The following is a 13,175-nucleotide window of genomic DNA, read 5'->3' as shown; positions in this document are numbered from 1 at the left end:
AAAAAAAAGAAGAGAGTAGACACCATCGAATGTAGGTTCTGAAGTCATGTCGATAACTCAGCTTTCTTTATCCATAAATAACAGGACTAAAGGTAGTGTTTCTCACTTCACAACGTTTTTAACACGTTCAGATAACTTTCACAGAAAGGCACTCAGGTTGTCAGGGTTGGCTTCCCAGATGTAGAATTACCATGTGGTGGTAACTCTTGTCTGCGGAGGATTAACAGCTATAAACTATAAGGTTATTCAGTTATTCAAGGCAGTTTTAATTCCTTTTCCTTTCATTTTCTTCTCCTATCTACCGAACTGCCAAGAGGCCCTGTGTTACCAGATGGTGCCCGAGGGGGTGTCCCAGGCGGTGCAAATTTGATTCATGTTAATTTCAATTAGCTAAAACCACACATGAAAATAGTAAATCTGCTCAAATGCCCTACCACGCTTTAACCTAGTCAGTGCTCCCTCCTCCATCCCCAACACTCATGTTTCTCCTCTCCTCCCTCATTGCCATATTTCCAGTTAAAGGTTCTTAATAGGTCTCTCCTGGGCTTCACCAGTGTGGTATGAAGCAGCCTCAGCCATTTTGTCTCTGCTCCAAAACCTTTTACAGTATCTGTGTCTCTGCTCCAAAACCTTTTACAGTATCTTTTATCTTAAAGCAGAATATGTGACCCTTCTGGCCTCTGTTTTAGCTTTAGATGGAAGGTTCTTTCCAGTAGTCTGTGCCCAGGTTAATTGGTGTAACCCTCACTCTTTGATTCTGCCCTTCTTGTTCCAGAAACTGATCCTGTAATTTCCCTTCCTGTAGCATGCACCACCATTTATTTCTGTTTCTTTCTTTCTTTCTTTAAGATTTTATTTATATACTTGACAGAGATCACAAGTAGGCAAAGGCAGGCAGAGGCAGGCAGAGAGAGAGGAGGAAGCAGGCTCCCCGCTGAGCAGAAAGCCGGACCCTGGGATCATGACCTGAGCCGAAGGCAGAGGCTTAAACCCACTGAGCCACCCAGGTGCCCCAATTTCTGTTTTTTATTTTATTTTATTTTATTTTATTTATTTATTTGAGAGAGAGACAGTGAGAGAGAGCATGAGCGAGGAGGTCAGAGAGAGAAGCAGACTCCCCATGGAGCTGGGAGCCCGATGCGGGACTCGATCCCAGGAATCCAGAATCATGACCTGAGCCGAAGGCAGTTGTCCAACCAACTGAGCCACCCAGGCGTCCCCCCAATTTCTGTTTTTTTAAAACCACGCTCAAATGCTACCAAGTCAAAGTCTGCCTTTCACAAGCTCAGGAGTCTACAGTCTTTGGTTCATACTCTTTAATGGAACTTACCTACTACACACTGCTTGACCCTGGGGTTATTTGTGGAGGATCTCTTCCCCCATTAGATTGTTTGAAGTCACGCACTGTGACTTCTTCTTCTTCTTCTTTTTTTAAAATATTTTATTTATTCATTTGACAGATAGAGATCACAAGTAGGCAGAGAGGCAGGCAGAGAGAGAGGTAGAAGCAGGGTTCCCGCTGAGCAGAGAGGCCGATGCGGGGGCTCGATCCCAGGACTCTGAGATCATGACCTGAGCCGAAGGCAGAGGCTTTAACCCACTGAGCCACCCAGGCGCCCCACTTTGTGTGTGTGTGTGTGTGTGTGTGTGTGTGTGTGACTTCTTTTTGAGGGCAGGAACTGCTAGCCCAGCTGCTAGCCAGCTGCCCGGTCTCTTCCTTGCTCCGGGCTTACTTCCCACTCCATGAGGAGGGCTGTGCTTTTTGTATGTAGGGTCGAGTGGAAAACACAGTTTCAGGACAATGCATATTGTTGCTGCAACAAATTAAGCAGCACCTTGGGCACCTCCTTCCCCTGTTGCTATCGCCACTCAGCGGCTGCATGTCTCCCTGACAAGGCAAGTAGCTAGTTCAGTGTGGAGGGTTTGGGGAATTCAGTCGTGGGCTACGATTCTGGCGTCTATACTGTTTGAGACGAGTGTTAATGACTAGATCACATCTTCGGGTCCCGGTCTCACGGCGGTGGTGCATCCAGCAGTCCCCCAAATCCCTGTAGGGCCTCCAGGGCAGGCACCCCGATCCCACGTTTGGGCCGCTAACGACTGGCCTAAGGTCTCCAGCTCAAAGCAAGAAGAGCTAGTTCCATGGCTTCTCGGACCTGGCCTGGGTTTATCTAAGAGCAGGCTAACACCGCGGGCCCGGACAGGGTGCCCGAAGTGCCGAGGGGCCTGTGGTCAAGCGCTTAAAAGAGAGATGGCCGGGCTAGACGGAGAAAGGGGTGCAAAACAAACACCTCGCGGCTCCGCCCGCAAGGCGGGAGGAAGGGGCGGCTAGATTGCCTGCGCCCACCTCCTCTTCCGGTCCTCTCCGGGCTCCGTCGCGCACCCGTGGGAGAAGGGCGGTGCATGCGAGACGGACGGGCGGGAGTTCCAGGCCGCGGCGCTAGGTGGGGCTAGGGCGCGCGCGCGCGTGCGTGCTTGCGTGCGTGCGTGGGCGCGGCCCACAGCACGCCGTGCGCGAGGCGGATGTCCGGGCCGGCTGGGCCGGGGCCGCGGACGAGATGGCGGAAGGTGGAGGCTGTCGTGAGCGACCGGATGCGGAGACCCAGAAATCCGAGCTCGGGGCCTTGATGAGGACCACGCTCCAACGAGGGGCGCAGTGGTGAGCACCGGACCCGCGTTTCCACTGCCCAGGCTCAGGGGCAGGGACTCTGGCCCTCAGACCGGACCCCTCTTTTCCGGCTTGGGTAGGGGCCGGGCGGGGGCGGTGTTAGTGACCCTGAGAGGTATCCTGAACCCTGCCTCTCAGGAGAATCTCCTAGGGGAAAGTGTGAGGGTTGTTTTGGCCCATTCGGAGCCCCAGAGGGCGGACCCAGTGGGGGCAAGGGTTGCAGGAGGGAGAGAAGGGGAGTGCTTACGGGGACCTTCTGGTTGGGAAGAGCCCTTTGCCTTCGAGGACTCGTTGTGTGACCTTGAGCGAAGGCGACCACACCTCCCAGACCCCCTTGCCTTACTGATAAAGCTAGGGTAGCAATATTTGGCACCCCCACCTTATGGGTTGAGGAGAAGAGATACTTTTGTAACTTGTAAACTGCCGAACAGATGTCAAGGTCAGAAGTTGGACAAATGTTTGAGAACTCCAGGTTATTTTGGTAGCAAATGTCAAAAATAATTGTGGCAGTAGCATTTTGGAGCGGGAGAGGATAGCTTAGAGCCTAGATGAAAAGATTAAAAGTACAAAGTTTAGAAAAGCAAGTCTGAGACATGAGGTTTCTTAACTGTTTAGTAGAAGGGACAATACTTTTACTAGTGAAGATGTTCCCGGGCGATATTATCATGTGAGAATAGAAAGCTAGGGCTTGGCTTTGCTTCGAATATGATTGAACATCCATCTTTTAAGAAATGATGGTGGTGTTGATAATGCCACTTAAGGTAACAGAGGAATTGACCAGGGAAAGGAAACATTGGGATTAGGAGGAACTCAGATAGGGCTGTACAGCTGGCCAAGCTGTGAGAGGCAGGGCAAGCAGAAGTTATCCTGCATAGGGGTGATATATGAAGAATATTCAGAGGAACCAGAGGAAGTTTGAGATAGACTAAGGTCACACACTAAAAGTGTTTGGAGGATATTGTTCAAGGGGTTTGGAGGGAAAAGAGCCTTTTAAAGGTTTGGATGTACTTATGGATCCTGTGGCCTCTGGGAAGCTGCCTGATTGCAGAGGTTTATTTTTTTATAAAAACTTAAAGGACTTGGGGTGCTTGGGTGGCTCAGTTGGTTAAGCATCTGCCTTCAGCTCAGGTGATGATCCCAGGGCCCTGGGATGGAGCCCCGAGTGGGGCTCCCTGCTCAGCGGGTAGACTGCTTCTCCTCTCTTCCTGTGCCTCTCCCCCTGCTTGTGCTCTTTCATTCTGCCTCTCCCACACTCTCTCAAATGAATAGATAGATAAAATATTTAAAAAAAAAATACTTAAAGGACTCACCAATATAAATGTTGTGCTTTTTTCTCCCAGAGAGATTTACTACTTCTTAGTTGTAAAACAGCATAGTGATTCTTTTATTTTTTTTTTCATTTTTCTCATAGGGATACTTTAAAAATATAACCAGATCAGGAATAACTAGAGGCTGTATATTTGTATAGTATCATACCTGGACACTATTATATGTGTGTGTACCTTTTTTTTTTTTTAGCACTCATTTTTTTTTTTAAAGATTTTATTTATTTATTTGACAGAGAGAGATCACAAGTAGGCAGAGAGGCAGTCAGAGAGAGAGAGAGAGAGGAGGAAGCAGGCTCCCCGCTGAGCAGAGAGCCCAATGCGGGACTTGATCCCAGGACCCCGAGATCACGACCTGAGCCGAAGGCAGCGGCTTAACCCACTGAGCCACCCAGGCGCCCCTAGCACTCATTTTTTTATAATGTCTTCTTTGGTACTCAAAGAAAACTTGAATTGTTTGGTGTTATTATCCCATTTTCAGAGAGAGAATTAGTTTAATGCTTTTCATGTTGAGCAGTATAACCAAACTTTCTGTTCTGGACAAGGACCTCTATAAAGATCATTATGAAAGGGGCAAACAAGGTTTTAGCCATAGGAGGACTTCACTTAAATAAGCATTTTGAAGCCAGTCATTTCCTTTTATTCACTCATTCCTTTTATAAAAAATTTATATATATATATATATATTTACTTATTTTATTTATTTGACAGAGAGAGAGCGAGAGATCACAAGTAGGCAGAGGGGGAGGGGGGAGCAAGCCCCTGCTGAGCAGAGACCCCCCCCCCCCATGTGGGGCTAGATCCCAGGACCCTGGGATCATGACCTGAGCCAAAGGCAAAGGCTTAACCCACTGACCCACCCAGGTGCCCCCTTATTATTATTATTATTATTATTTTTTTTTTTTAAGATTTTATTTATTTATTTGAGAGAGAGACAGTGAGAGAGAGCATGAGCGAGGAGAAGGTCAGAGAGCGAAACAGACTCCCCATGGAGCTGGGAGCCCGATGTGGGACTCGATCCCGGGACTCCGGGATCATGACCTGAGCCGAAGGCAGTCGTCCAACCAACTGAGCCACCCAGGCATCCCCTATTTTTTTTTTAATAAGTAGGTTCCATGCCAGAGGAGAGCCCAGCACTGGGCTTAAACTCACAACCTTGAGGTCGGGACCTGACCTGAGGCCAAGAGTCAGATGGTTAACTGAGCCACCCAGGCACCCCTTGTTCTTTCTTTCTTTCTTTTTTATTTTTTTAATTTAAAGATTTTATTTGTTGAGAGAGAGAGAGGGTAAGAATGCGTGAGTTGGGGGAGAAACAGAAGGAGAGAGAGAGAGGAAATCTCAAGCGGACTCCATGCTGAATGAGGAGCCTGACATGGGGCTTGGTCTCATGACCATGAGATCATGACCTGAGCTGAAATCAAGAGCTGGACACCCAACCAACTGTGCTACCCAGACTCCTGTTGTTTAATAAAAATATTTATTTTTAAGTAAGCTCTGTGCCCAACATGGGACTTGAACTCCTGACCCCGAGATCAAGAGTTGTACACACACTCCACTGACTGAGTCAGCGGGGCACCTATAATCATTCTTTCAATATTTCACTTAATGGACTCTTGTCCTGGGCCAGGCTCTTTGTGCCATCTGAGGCCTAGCCCGGCTCTTGTTCTTAAAATGTGTTTCTGAATGGGACATGTGTGTTCTCCGGGTGAAAAGATCATTAAAAAAATTAAAGGAGCAACTGCAAAAACTTACAACCTCAGTTTTTCTGGTATAGTAAATTTTTATCTGTCTCTAGGTATCTTATTGACAGCCGGTGGTTCAAGCAGTGGAAGAAGTATGTGGGTTTCGACAGCTGGGATATGTACAATGTGGGTGAACACAATCTATTTCCTGGCCCAATAGATAACTCCGGACTCTTTTCAGGTATAGTATCCTGTTGCTTTTCTAACTGAAATACCCACCTAGGCAGTGACCTGAGGTCATGTTTATCAGTAACATGGATGTTGTGAATCTGACTTTCTTGTTGTGATGGATAGAAACAAGTGTCCTTGATTAGCATCTGTACCAGAAGTCTTTGTAAGACCCTCTGAGAGGAATGAAACTACTTTTTCCCTAAACTACCTGCTTCACACAAGAGTGTGCTTCTTGTATTTTTCTTTTTGGGGCTTAGGTTTTTTTTTTTTTAAGGATTTTATTTATTTATTTGACAGACAGAAATCACAAGTAGGCAGAGAGGCAGGCAGAGAGAGAGAGGAGGAAGCAGGCTCCCCGTTGAGCAGAGAGCCCAATGCGGTGCTTGATCCCAGGACCCCGGGATCATGACCTGAGCCGAAGGCAGAGGCTTTAACCCACTGAGTCACCCAGGCGCCCCTGGGGATTAGTTTTTTTAGAGCTGTCAGATTTTAGATTAGCATGTGGAATGGAAAGAAATAGGTTATCATTTTGAAACTGCATCTGGAGTCTGAAATTTGCGCACCAGAATTTTCTGTGTTACCTTTGCAGTGGAACAATTTGCAGACCTGTCTACATCCATCTAGCTTTCCTATGATGATTGTCATAGGAGTGTGTGAGGAGAGGTGGAAAGTAGAGTTATTATCACGGTCAGCTTCCATTGGAAGAAGTGATTGAAAAAATGATGCATGACATACCAGAGCTGGGCTTGTACCTGTAGATGCATAGATAAGACAATTGACCTTTCCCAGGCTGTGTTCTGCTTAGCTTCAGATTCTTTTTTTTTTTTTTTTAAAGATTTTATTTATTTATTTATTTATTTGACAGAGAGAGAGAGAGAGAGATTACATGTAGGCAGAGAGGCAGGCAGAGAGAGAGAGGAGGAAGCAGGCTCCCTGCTGAGCAGAGAGCCCGATGTGGGACTCGATCCCAGAGCTCTGGGATCATGACCTGAGCTGAAGGCAGCGGCTTAACCCACTGAGCCACCCAGGCGCCCCTTAGCTTCAGATTCTTTTGCAAGCAGAATGAGAGTGATCTGTTTGTTGATTGTGTTCAAAATCAGAGCAATAGGAAGACAGACATGTATGAGGTTTGATCCAAGTACTTAACATTAACCTGGGTGTTTTTAAAAATGGTCGGTGCTTCAGGTGAGACTTGTTTTATTTTATTTTTATTTATTTATTTATTTATTTTTTAAAGATTTTATTTATTTGACAGAGAGAGAGATCACAAATAGGCAGAGAGACAGACAGAGAGAGAGATGAGGAGAAGCAGGCTCCCTGCTGAGCAGAGAGCCCCATGTGGGACTCGATCCCAGGCCCCTGGGACCATGACCCGAGCCGAAGGCAGAGGCTCAACCCACTGAGCCACCCAGGTGCCCCAGGTGAGACTTGTTTTAGGAGATGTCAGGTGACATCATAATTCATTGCTTTGTTTCTTGATGTAGGTCAGATGGTGGCATCACACCATGAAGCTGGCGTAAGAGAGCACAACAGCGTGTTTGCACTTTTTGTCCCCCTGCACCCCCCCACCTTCTTTTAAAGGAATCTCTAACCCCAGTGTGGGGCTCGAACTCATGACACTGAGATCAGGGGTTATATGCTTTACTGGATGAACCAGCCAGGTGCCTCTCTCTTTTTTTTTTTTAATAGAAGATTTCTTAATGCTTATAAGAATACTAATGATAAGGGCTGGAAGAGCTTTGTGAAATCATTTGGATGACCTTCAGCTAAGGGAAAGCATTTCTTCCATCGTCCTCCAATTTAATGTCATCTGGCTTTTCCTTGAAACATTTGCTTTGTGCTTAGGAGGTGAGAAGTACGTTCTGTTCAGAACCTGCTTGGAACATTGGCAGTATAGGAATGACCTGTCTCTGGTGAATCACCCCCTTAGTTCCCAGGCTCTCAGTCACCTCTCAGTCCCAATCCAGCTACCTTTCACCTAAGGACATGGAAGTGGCTGGATAGGGCTTTTGGAAGTGTGGGAAGGATGGGGTCTTGCCTGTCCTTCCTTATGTTGTATGCAGAGCACCCCTTTTCTGCTTCCCACAGCTGCCTCTACTGTATATCAGATGAAATCCTTGTGCTTTGGCCAAGCTGTGCTCTCATTTTCCCCATTTATTCTCCTCTGTGAAAGAAATTTGCAGAGACTAAATCCTCATTCCCAAACCTCTGTGTGATTTTGAGCATGATGCCTTTAGATTGGTCCTGTTTCAAGTGAAAGTCGTGAACCTCCTTGGGAATTCCAGTCATATTCCCTGCATTTGCACTGAGCGTGTAAGCTTGATGTGTGCAAAAATCATCATGGATCCTTAGAGGGGAAAATGGCCTGTGGAAATGATGTACTTGGGGTTGGTGATGCTGAAAGCTGTTGTTCCTTTACCACATTTAGAGATTTCTGGCTGCTGCTTGGCACAGTGTGTGTAGCCAGATCTGCTTAGTGTTAGAAACGAAGAAGCATATATCCTCAAGAAAGCCAAGAAGTAAATAACTTCAATGACTTTTAATTTATAAATCAGAGAAAAGTTGAATTTATGACTCAGAAGTTTAATTTATAAATCAATTGCCAGAAAAGTGTCAGTTTCAGGGGGAAGCTTTTGTCTCAAGCAGACTGATACCAGTAGATCATCCTTCTGTTCCTCAGCAGAAAAGGCCTGCTCTGTTAATAATCGTGCCAGACAGGCTGTGGAAAGTGATTGGCTCATCAATAAGGAGGATCCATCCTTTTTTTTTTTTTTTTTTAAATTTAGAGATTTTTTTTTCTTTGTTTATTTGACAGAGATCACAAGAAGGCAGAGAGAGAGAGGGAGAAGCAGACTCCCTTGTTGAGCAGAGAGCCCAATGTGGGGCTTGATCCCATGACCCTGAGATCATGACCTCAGCCCTTTTTTTTTTAAAGATTTTATTTTTTTTTAAAGATTTTATTTATTCATTTGACAGACAGAGATCACAGGTAGGCAGAGAATCAGACAGGAGGAAGCAGGCTCCCTGCTGAGCAGAGAGCCCGATGTGGGGCTTGATCCCAGGACTCTGGGATCATGACCTGAGCCAAAGGCAGAGGCTTTAACCCAGTGAGCCACCCAGGTGCACCCCCCTTTTTAATGGTAAAATACACATAATAGTTTATCCTCTTGACCATTTTTAAGTGTGCAGTTCAATAGTATTAAGTATATTCACATTGTTCCGCAACCAATTTCCAGAACATTTTTGACCACGCAGAACTGCAACCCCCTACCCATTAACTGTGACTCCCAGTCTCCTTTCCTCCGAGCCCCTGGCAGCCACCATTCTACTTTCTGTGTCTGAATCTGTCTACTCTAGACACCTCCCTTAAGTGGAATTGTTCAATATTTGTTTTTCTGTGACTCCCCTATTTTATTTAGTATAATATTCGGGGTTCATCATTGCATCATGTGTTGCAATTTCCTTCCATTTGAAGGCTGAATAGTGTTCCGCTGTGCGTATATACCCCATCATGTTTATCCGTTCGTCCATCTCACCTTGGTATTCCTGTCCTCCGCTGCTATTTAATTCCTTTCCTGTTCTCCCTCCAGATGAAAACGGCAGAGGTGGGTGAGGTCTGAGGCTTGCTGCAAGGAAAGGCAAAAGAGCTGATGGGTTGGGTAAAAACTGGTGGAGGGCACCGGGGGATGTGGGTGATGGGAAGCCCCCGTCACTTTGTGAATGCTGTTTACGGTTTTGGTTTTTAACATCATATGCCTCGAGTTACAGATAAGTTGCACCGCTCTGGATACTTGTGCAACCATTATGGCAGGAGTAGGTGTTGCTGGGCACAGGGAGGCTCCGTTGGTGGGAGGTGATCACTCTTCCCTTGATCCAGTTCCTTGGTCTTCAGCTGCAGGAGTGTGTTTCTGATCATGGATATCCACTCCTAGTCATGTTGCCTGCCTGTGGGGGTTGTGAGGTGCACATTGAGCACGTTAGGGTGTTAAAGACATTCCCCCCTCCATAAGAGGTTGTCCAGCTGGGTTTCAGCTTGGCCTTTGGAAAACTAAGAATACTGAATAACTCTTGGTAAAATAAAGTTAACTCAATGATGTGTTTGTTGTTTTCTTAGTAAATCTTTCAGAAGATATATGACCTCAATGAAGTTTCCCTAAATAGGATATTATGTTAAAATGTTCATAATTAACAGTTTTCATTGTGGAATCTGGAAGCGTATTGAAAATGTAAACTGGAGTTTTTAATTCTCCCTACTCCATTTCGTTATAGAAGAAATACATGTTCCTATGAAGGCGTGGCTGAAGACAGTTGTCACTTCTGCTCTGTGTTATGGCCAGTGACAGAATTTTGGAATTTTGTACCCGTTCTATAAATAATTTTGTTTCTGAAAGTACACGAGAATCCTATAAAACAAATATTTCTGGGGAGAAGAGCAGTGAGTTATGAGGTGTTTTCTTTTTTCAGATCCTGAGAGTCAGACCTTAAAGGAACATTTAATTGATGAATTGGACTATGTTTTGGTCCCAACGGAGGCCTGGAATAAATTACTAAACTGGTATGGCTGTGTAGAAGGCCAACAGCCCATTGTCAGAAAAGTGAGTACACAAGTTGTCACAGCTGCTGGTCAGTGTCTGCAAGTGCTCCCTGGGGACACTGACTGGTATTGGTTTTCTGGGTTACTGGATGTGCCCAAGTGGTGGAATAGAGGTGTTTGAGGCCTTCTTTCTGGTTCTCTTTAGGGAATTGTGGTCGTGAGTGGTGGTGAGTGAGGCTGCTCACCTGAGATGTTACAGTGAGTGGCCTCCAAACATCAGAGCTGCCCATGGCTTGGGATGTGTCCAGCAGTGCCATGAGAGCACTTTCTGGAAGGCTCTATGAGAGAAAGTTTACTTGGGGTCATGTGGACATACAGTAATGTACTGCTTCTTGTTTATCTTACAACCTTTCTGAGACTTCTTTTTCCTCTGTGCTTATGACTCTTGGGCCACACTGTTGAATATCTCAAAAAGCAGGTGTTTATAAACCAGAGAAGCATAACCTCCTGAGGGAAAGCAGGCTGTGAGGTAGAAATCCAGATTCTTCACCCCACTGGTAGATGGGACTTAGTAGAAGACTCCCACAGTCGTTTGCTTGTCCTACCAGAGGGGGAATCACATGCCTGCTAAGAGGTAGACATTGGGTAAATTTCTTACTCTCCCTGGTATATAGTTCCCCTTCTCAGCGTAGGAAAGATCTGTAGTCCTGAGGCCATGCTTCTAACAGTCATTGTTTGAGGCCAGAACTACATTCTTTCTGTATCTGGAAACCTGGGCCCCTGCGAGGGGTTAGGGATCAAAAAGCTGGAGGTGTGCCAGTCTGGCAGATGTCCCCTAATGCCCACAGTGTTGCCATATGGTGAGTGTTCTGCTGCCCGAGGGTTTTAGCTACATTCTCTAGTTCTCTCATTCAACAAACCCTGCAAGGGAGACCTCACTATCCTGACTTAGAGAGATGAACAGTGACTTCCCTGTTGTGCACTGTTACAGCTAGCTGGTTCTCTTTCTTGTGAAGGGAAGAAAGATTTGAAACCCTTGGACAGATGCTGGCGGCTTTAAAAATCTGTCCTGATCCCCTGATCACTTAGGGAAAGTGATGATTGTGTGGATTCTGCCCCTTACCACTGATGAAACCTATTGTTTCCCAAACTGCCCGGTGTGGAACCGCTGCTGCTTCACCTGTGCCTCTTGTTTGCAGGTAGTGGAGCACGGCCTCTTCGTCAAGCACTGCAAGGTGGAGGTCTATTTGCTGGAACTGAAGCTCTGTGAGAATAGTGACCCCACTAATGTGCTGAGTTGCCATTTCAGCAAGGCAGACACTATCGGTGAGTAGCTGAGCTGGTGTCCCGAATTTCCGGGTACGGAGAGCACGGAGCATTGTGGCTGATGGGAGTGAAGCCAGGCACCCCCTCCAGAGTTGTTACCCACATAGTCTCAGGTTGTGGTTACCAGCCTGACCTGATTCTTGTGGAGAGCTAGGCCTGGGAATCGTGTTTTACAGACTCTTGGACATGCTCCCTGACCATGATACATGATACTGTGATAAAGATGAGGAAATGCAGATTCGGGGAGGTTATACTTACTTATTAAAAAATCTCTGAGTGGGGGGCGCCTGGGTGGCTCAGTGGGTTAAAGCCTCTGCTTTCAGCTCAGATCACGATCCCAGGGCCCTGGGATCGAGCCCCGCAATGGGCTCTCCGCTCGGTGGGGAGCCTGCTTCCCCCACATCTCTCTCTGCCTGCCTCTCTGCCTGCTTGTGATCTCTGTCTGTCAAATAAATAAATAAAATCTTTAAAAAAAAAGATAATCTCTGAGGGGGTGCCTGGATGGCTCAGTTGGTTAAGCATCTGCCTTTGGCTCAGGTCATGATCCCAGGGTCTTGGGATTGAGCCCCACATCAGGCTCCCCGCTCAGCTGGAAGCCTGCTTCTCCCTTTCCCACTACCCCTGCTTGTGTTCCCTCTCTTGATGTGTCTCTTTGTCAAATAAATAAATAAAATCTTTAAAAAAAAATCTCTGTGAGAAAGTGGCAGGGCTGGTATTCGAAATCACATTTATCTTAACTTCAGAGGAAGGTTTTGTCACCTTTCTGTGTTGCTTGTGTGCTGTAAATGGGACCCACCTATTGAAGAAGAAGAAGCATAGGGAAGGTTTCTAAGTGTGTGAGTGCAGGAGGATGCCCATGGAAGACATTTGGCCTTAATCATCAAGGGGCTGAGGTCAGTCAGAACTTTCGTTCCAAAGCACCCTGTGACTGACGGTCCGAACAGGAGGGAGGATGAGCTTTAGCTTGCTACGGCTGTTACTAGCCTTGCATCTGGAGTGAGGTGAGTGATCCTTCCGTCCGTCTGAGTGATCTTCAGTCCTGAGTGATCCTTCTGTCCATCTCTAGCAACCATCGAGAAGGAGATGCGGAAGCTATTCAATATCCCTGCTGAGCGGGAAACACGGCTGTGGAACAAGTACATGAGCAACACCTATGAGCAGCTGAGCAAGCTAGACAACACTGTCCAGGATGCTGGGCTCTACCAGGGTCAGGTAGGAGGGCTCAGGCCATGCCCAGCAGGCTGCTCTGCCAGGGTGTGTGGCCAAGATATCTTCTGGTTCTGAGCTTGTCACCAGTGAGGTCTTTTGCATATTCCTTATTTGATTTCCCCTTTCACTCAGGTGCTAGTAATTGAGCCCCAAAATGAAGATGGCACATGGCCGAGGCAGACCTTGCAGTCAAAGTAAGT

The 13,175-nt window shown here is 46.5% G+C and overlaps 1 protein-coding gene across 4 annotated transcripts in view; it reads left to right on the top strand.

The window, feature by feature from the left end:
• The first annotated feature begins 2,499 nt into the window (after nucleotides 1-2,499).
• USP4 (ubiquitin specific peptidase 4) overlaps nucleotides 2,500-13,175 on the top strand; it is a 53,326-nt gene continuing 42,650 nt past the window's right edge. For 3 of the 4 annotated variants that reach the window (XM_059160895.1, XM_059160893.1, XM_059160896.1), the window contains exons 1-6: nucleotides 2,502-2,659; nucleotides 5,789-5,916; nucleotides 10,371-10,501; nucleotides 11,640-11,766; nucleotides 12,833-12,978; nucleotides 13,108-13,169. In XM_059160895.1, the coding sequence (XP_059016878.1) occupies nucleotides 2,559-2,659; nucleotides 5,789-5,916; nucleotides 10,371-10,501; nucleotides 11,640-11,766; nucleotides 12,833-12,978; nucleotides 13,108-13,169 (695 nt within the window). In that variant the 5' untranslated portion in view covers nucleotides 2,502-2,558. Of the gene's footprint in view, nucleotides 2,660-5,788; nucleotides 5,917-10,370; nucleotides 10,502-10,645; nucleotides 10,818-11,639; nucleotides 11,767-12,832; nucleotides 12,979-13,107; nucleotides 13,170-13,175 lie in introns of those variants that run through there. The other variant, XR_009350708.1, reaches the window with a different exon arrangement.

Source organism: Mustela lutreola, chromosome 2, assembly GCF_030435805.1.
Source record: "Mustela lutreola isolate mMusLut2 chromosome 2, mMusLut2.pri, whole genome shotgun sequence".
Classification (NCBI taxonomy): domain Eukaryota; kingdom Metazoa; phylum Chordata; class Mammalia; order Carnivora; family Mustelidae; genus Mustela; species Mustela lutreola.
Note: the sequence above shows the minus strand (reverse complement) of the source record. Positions and strands in the feature narration are given on the sequence as shown.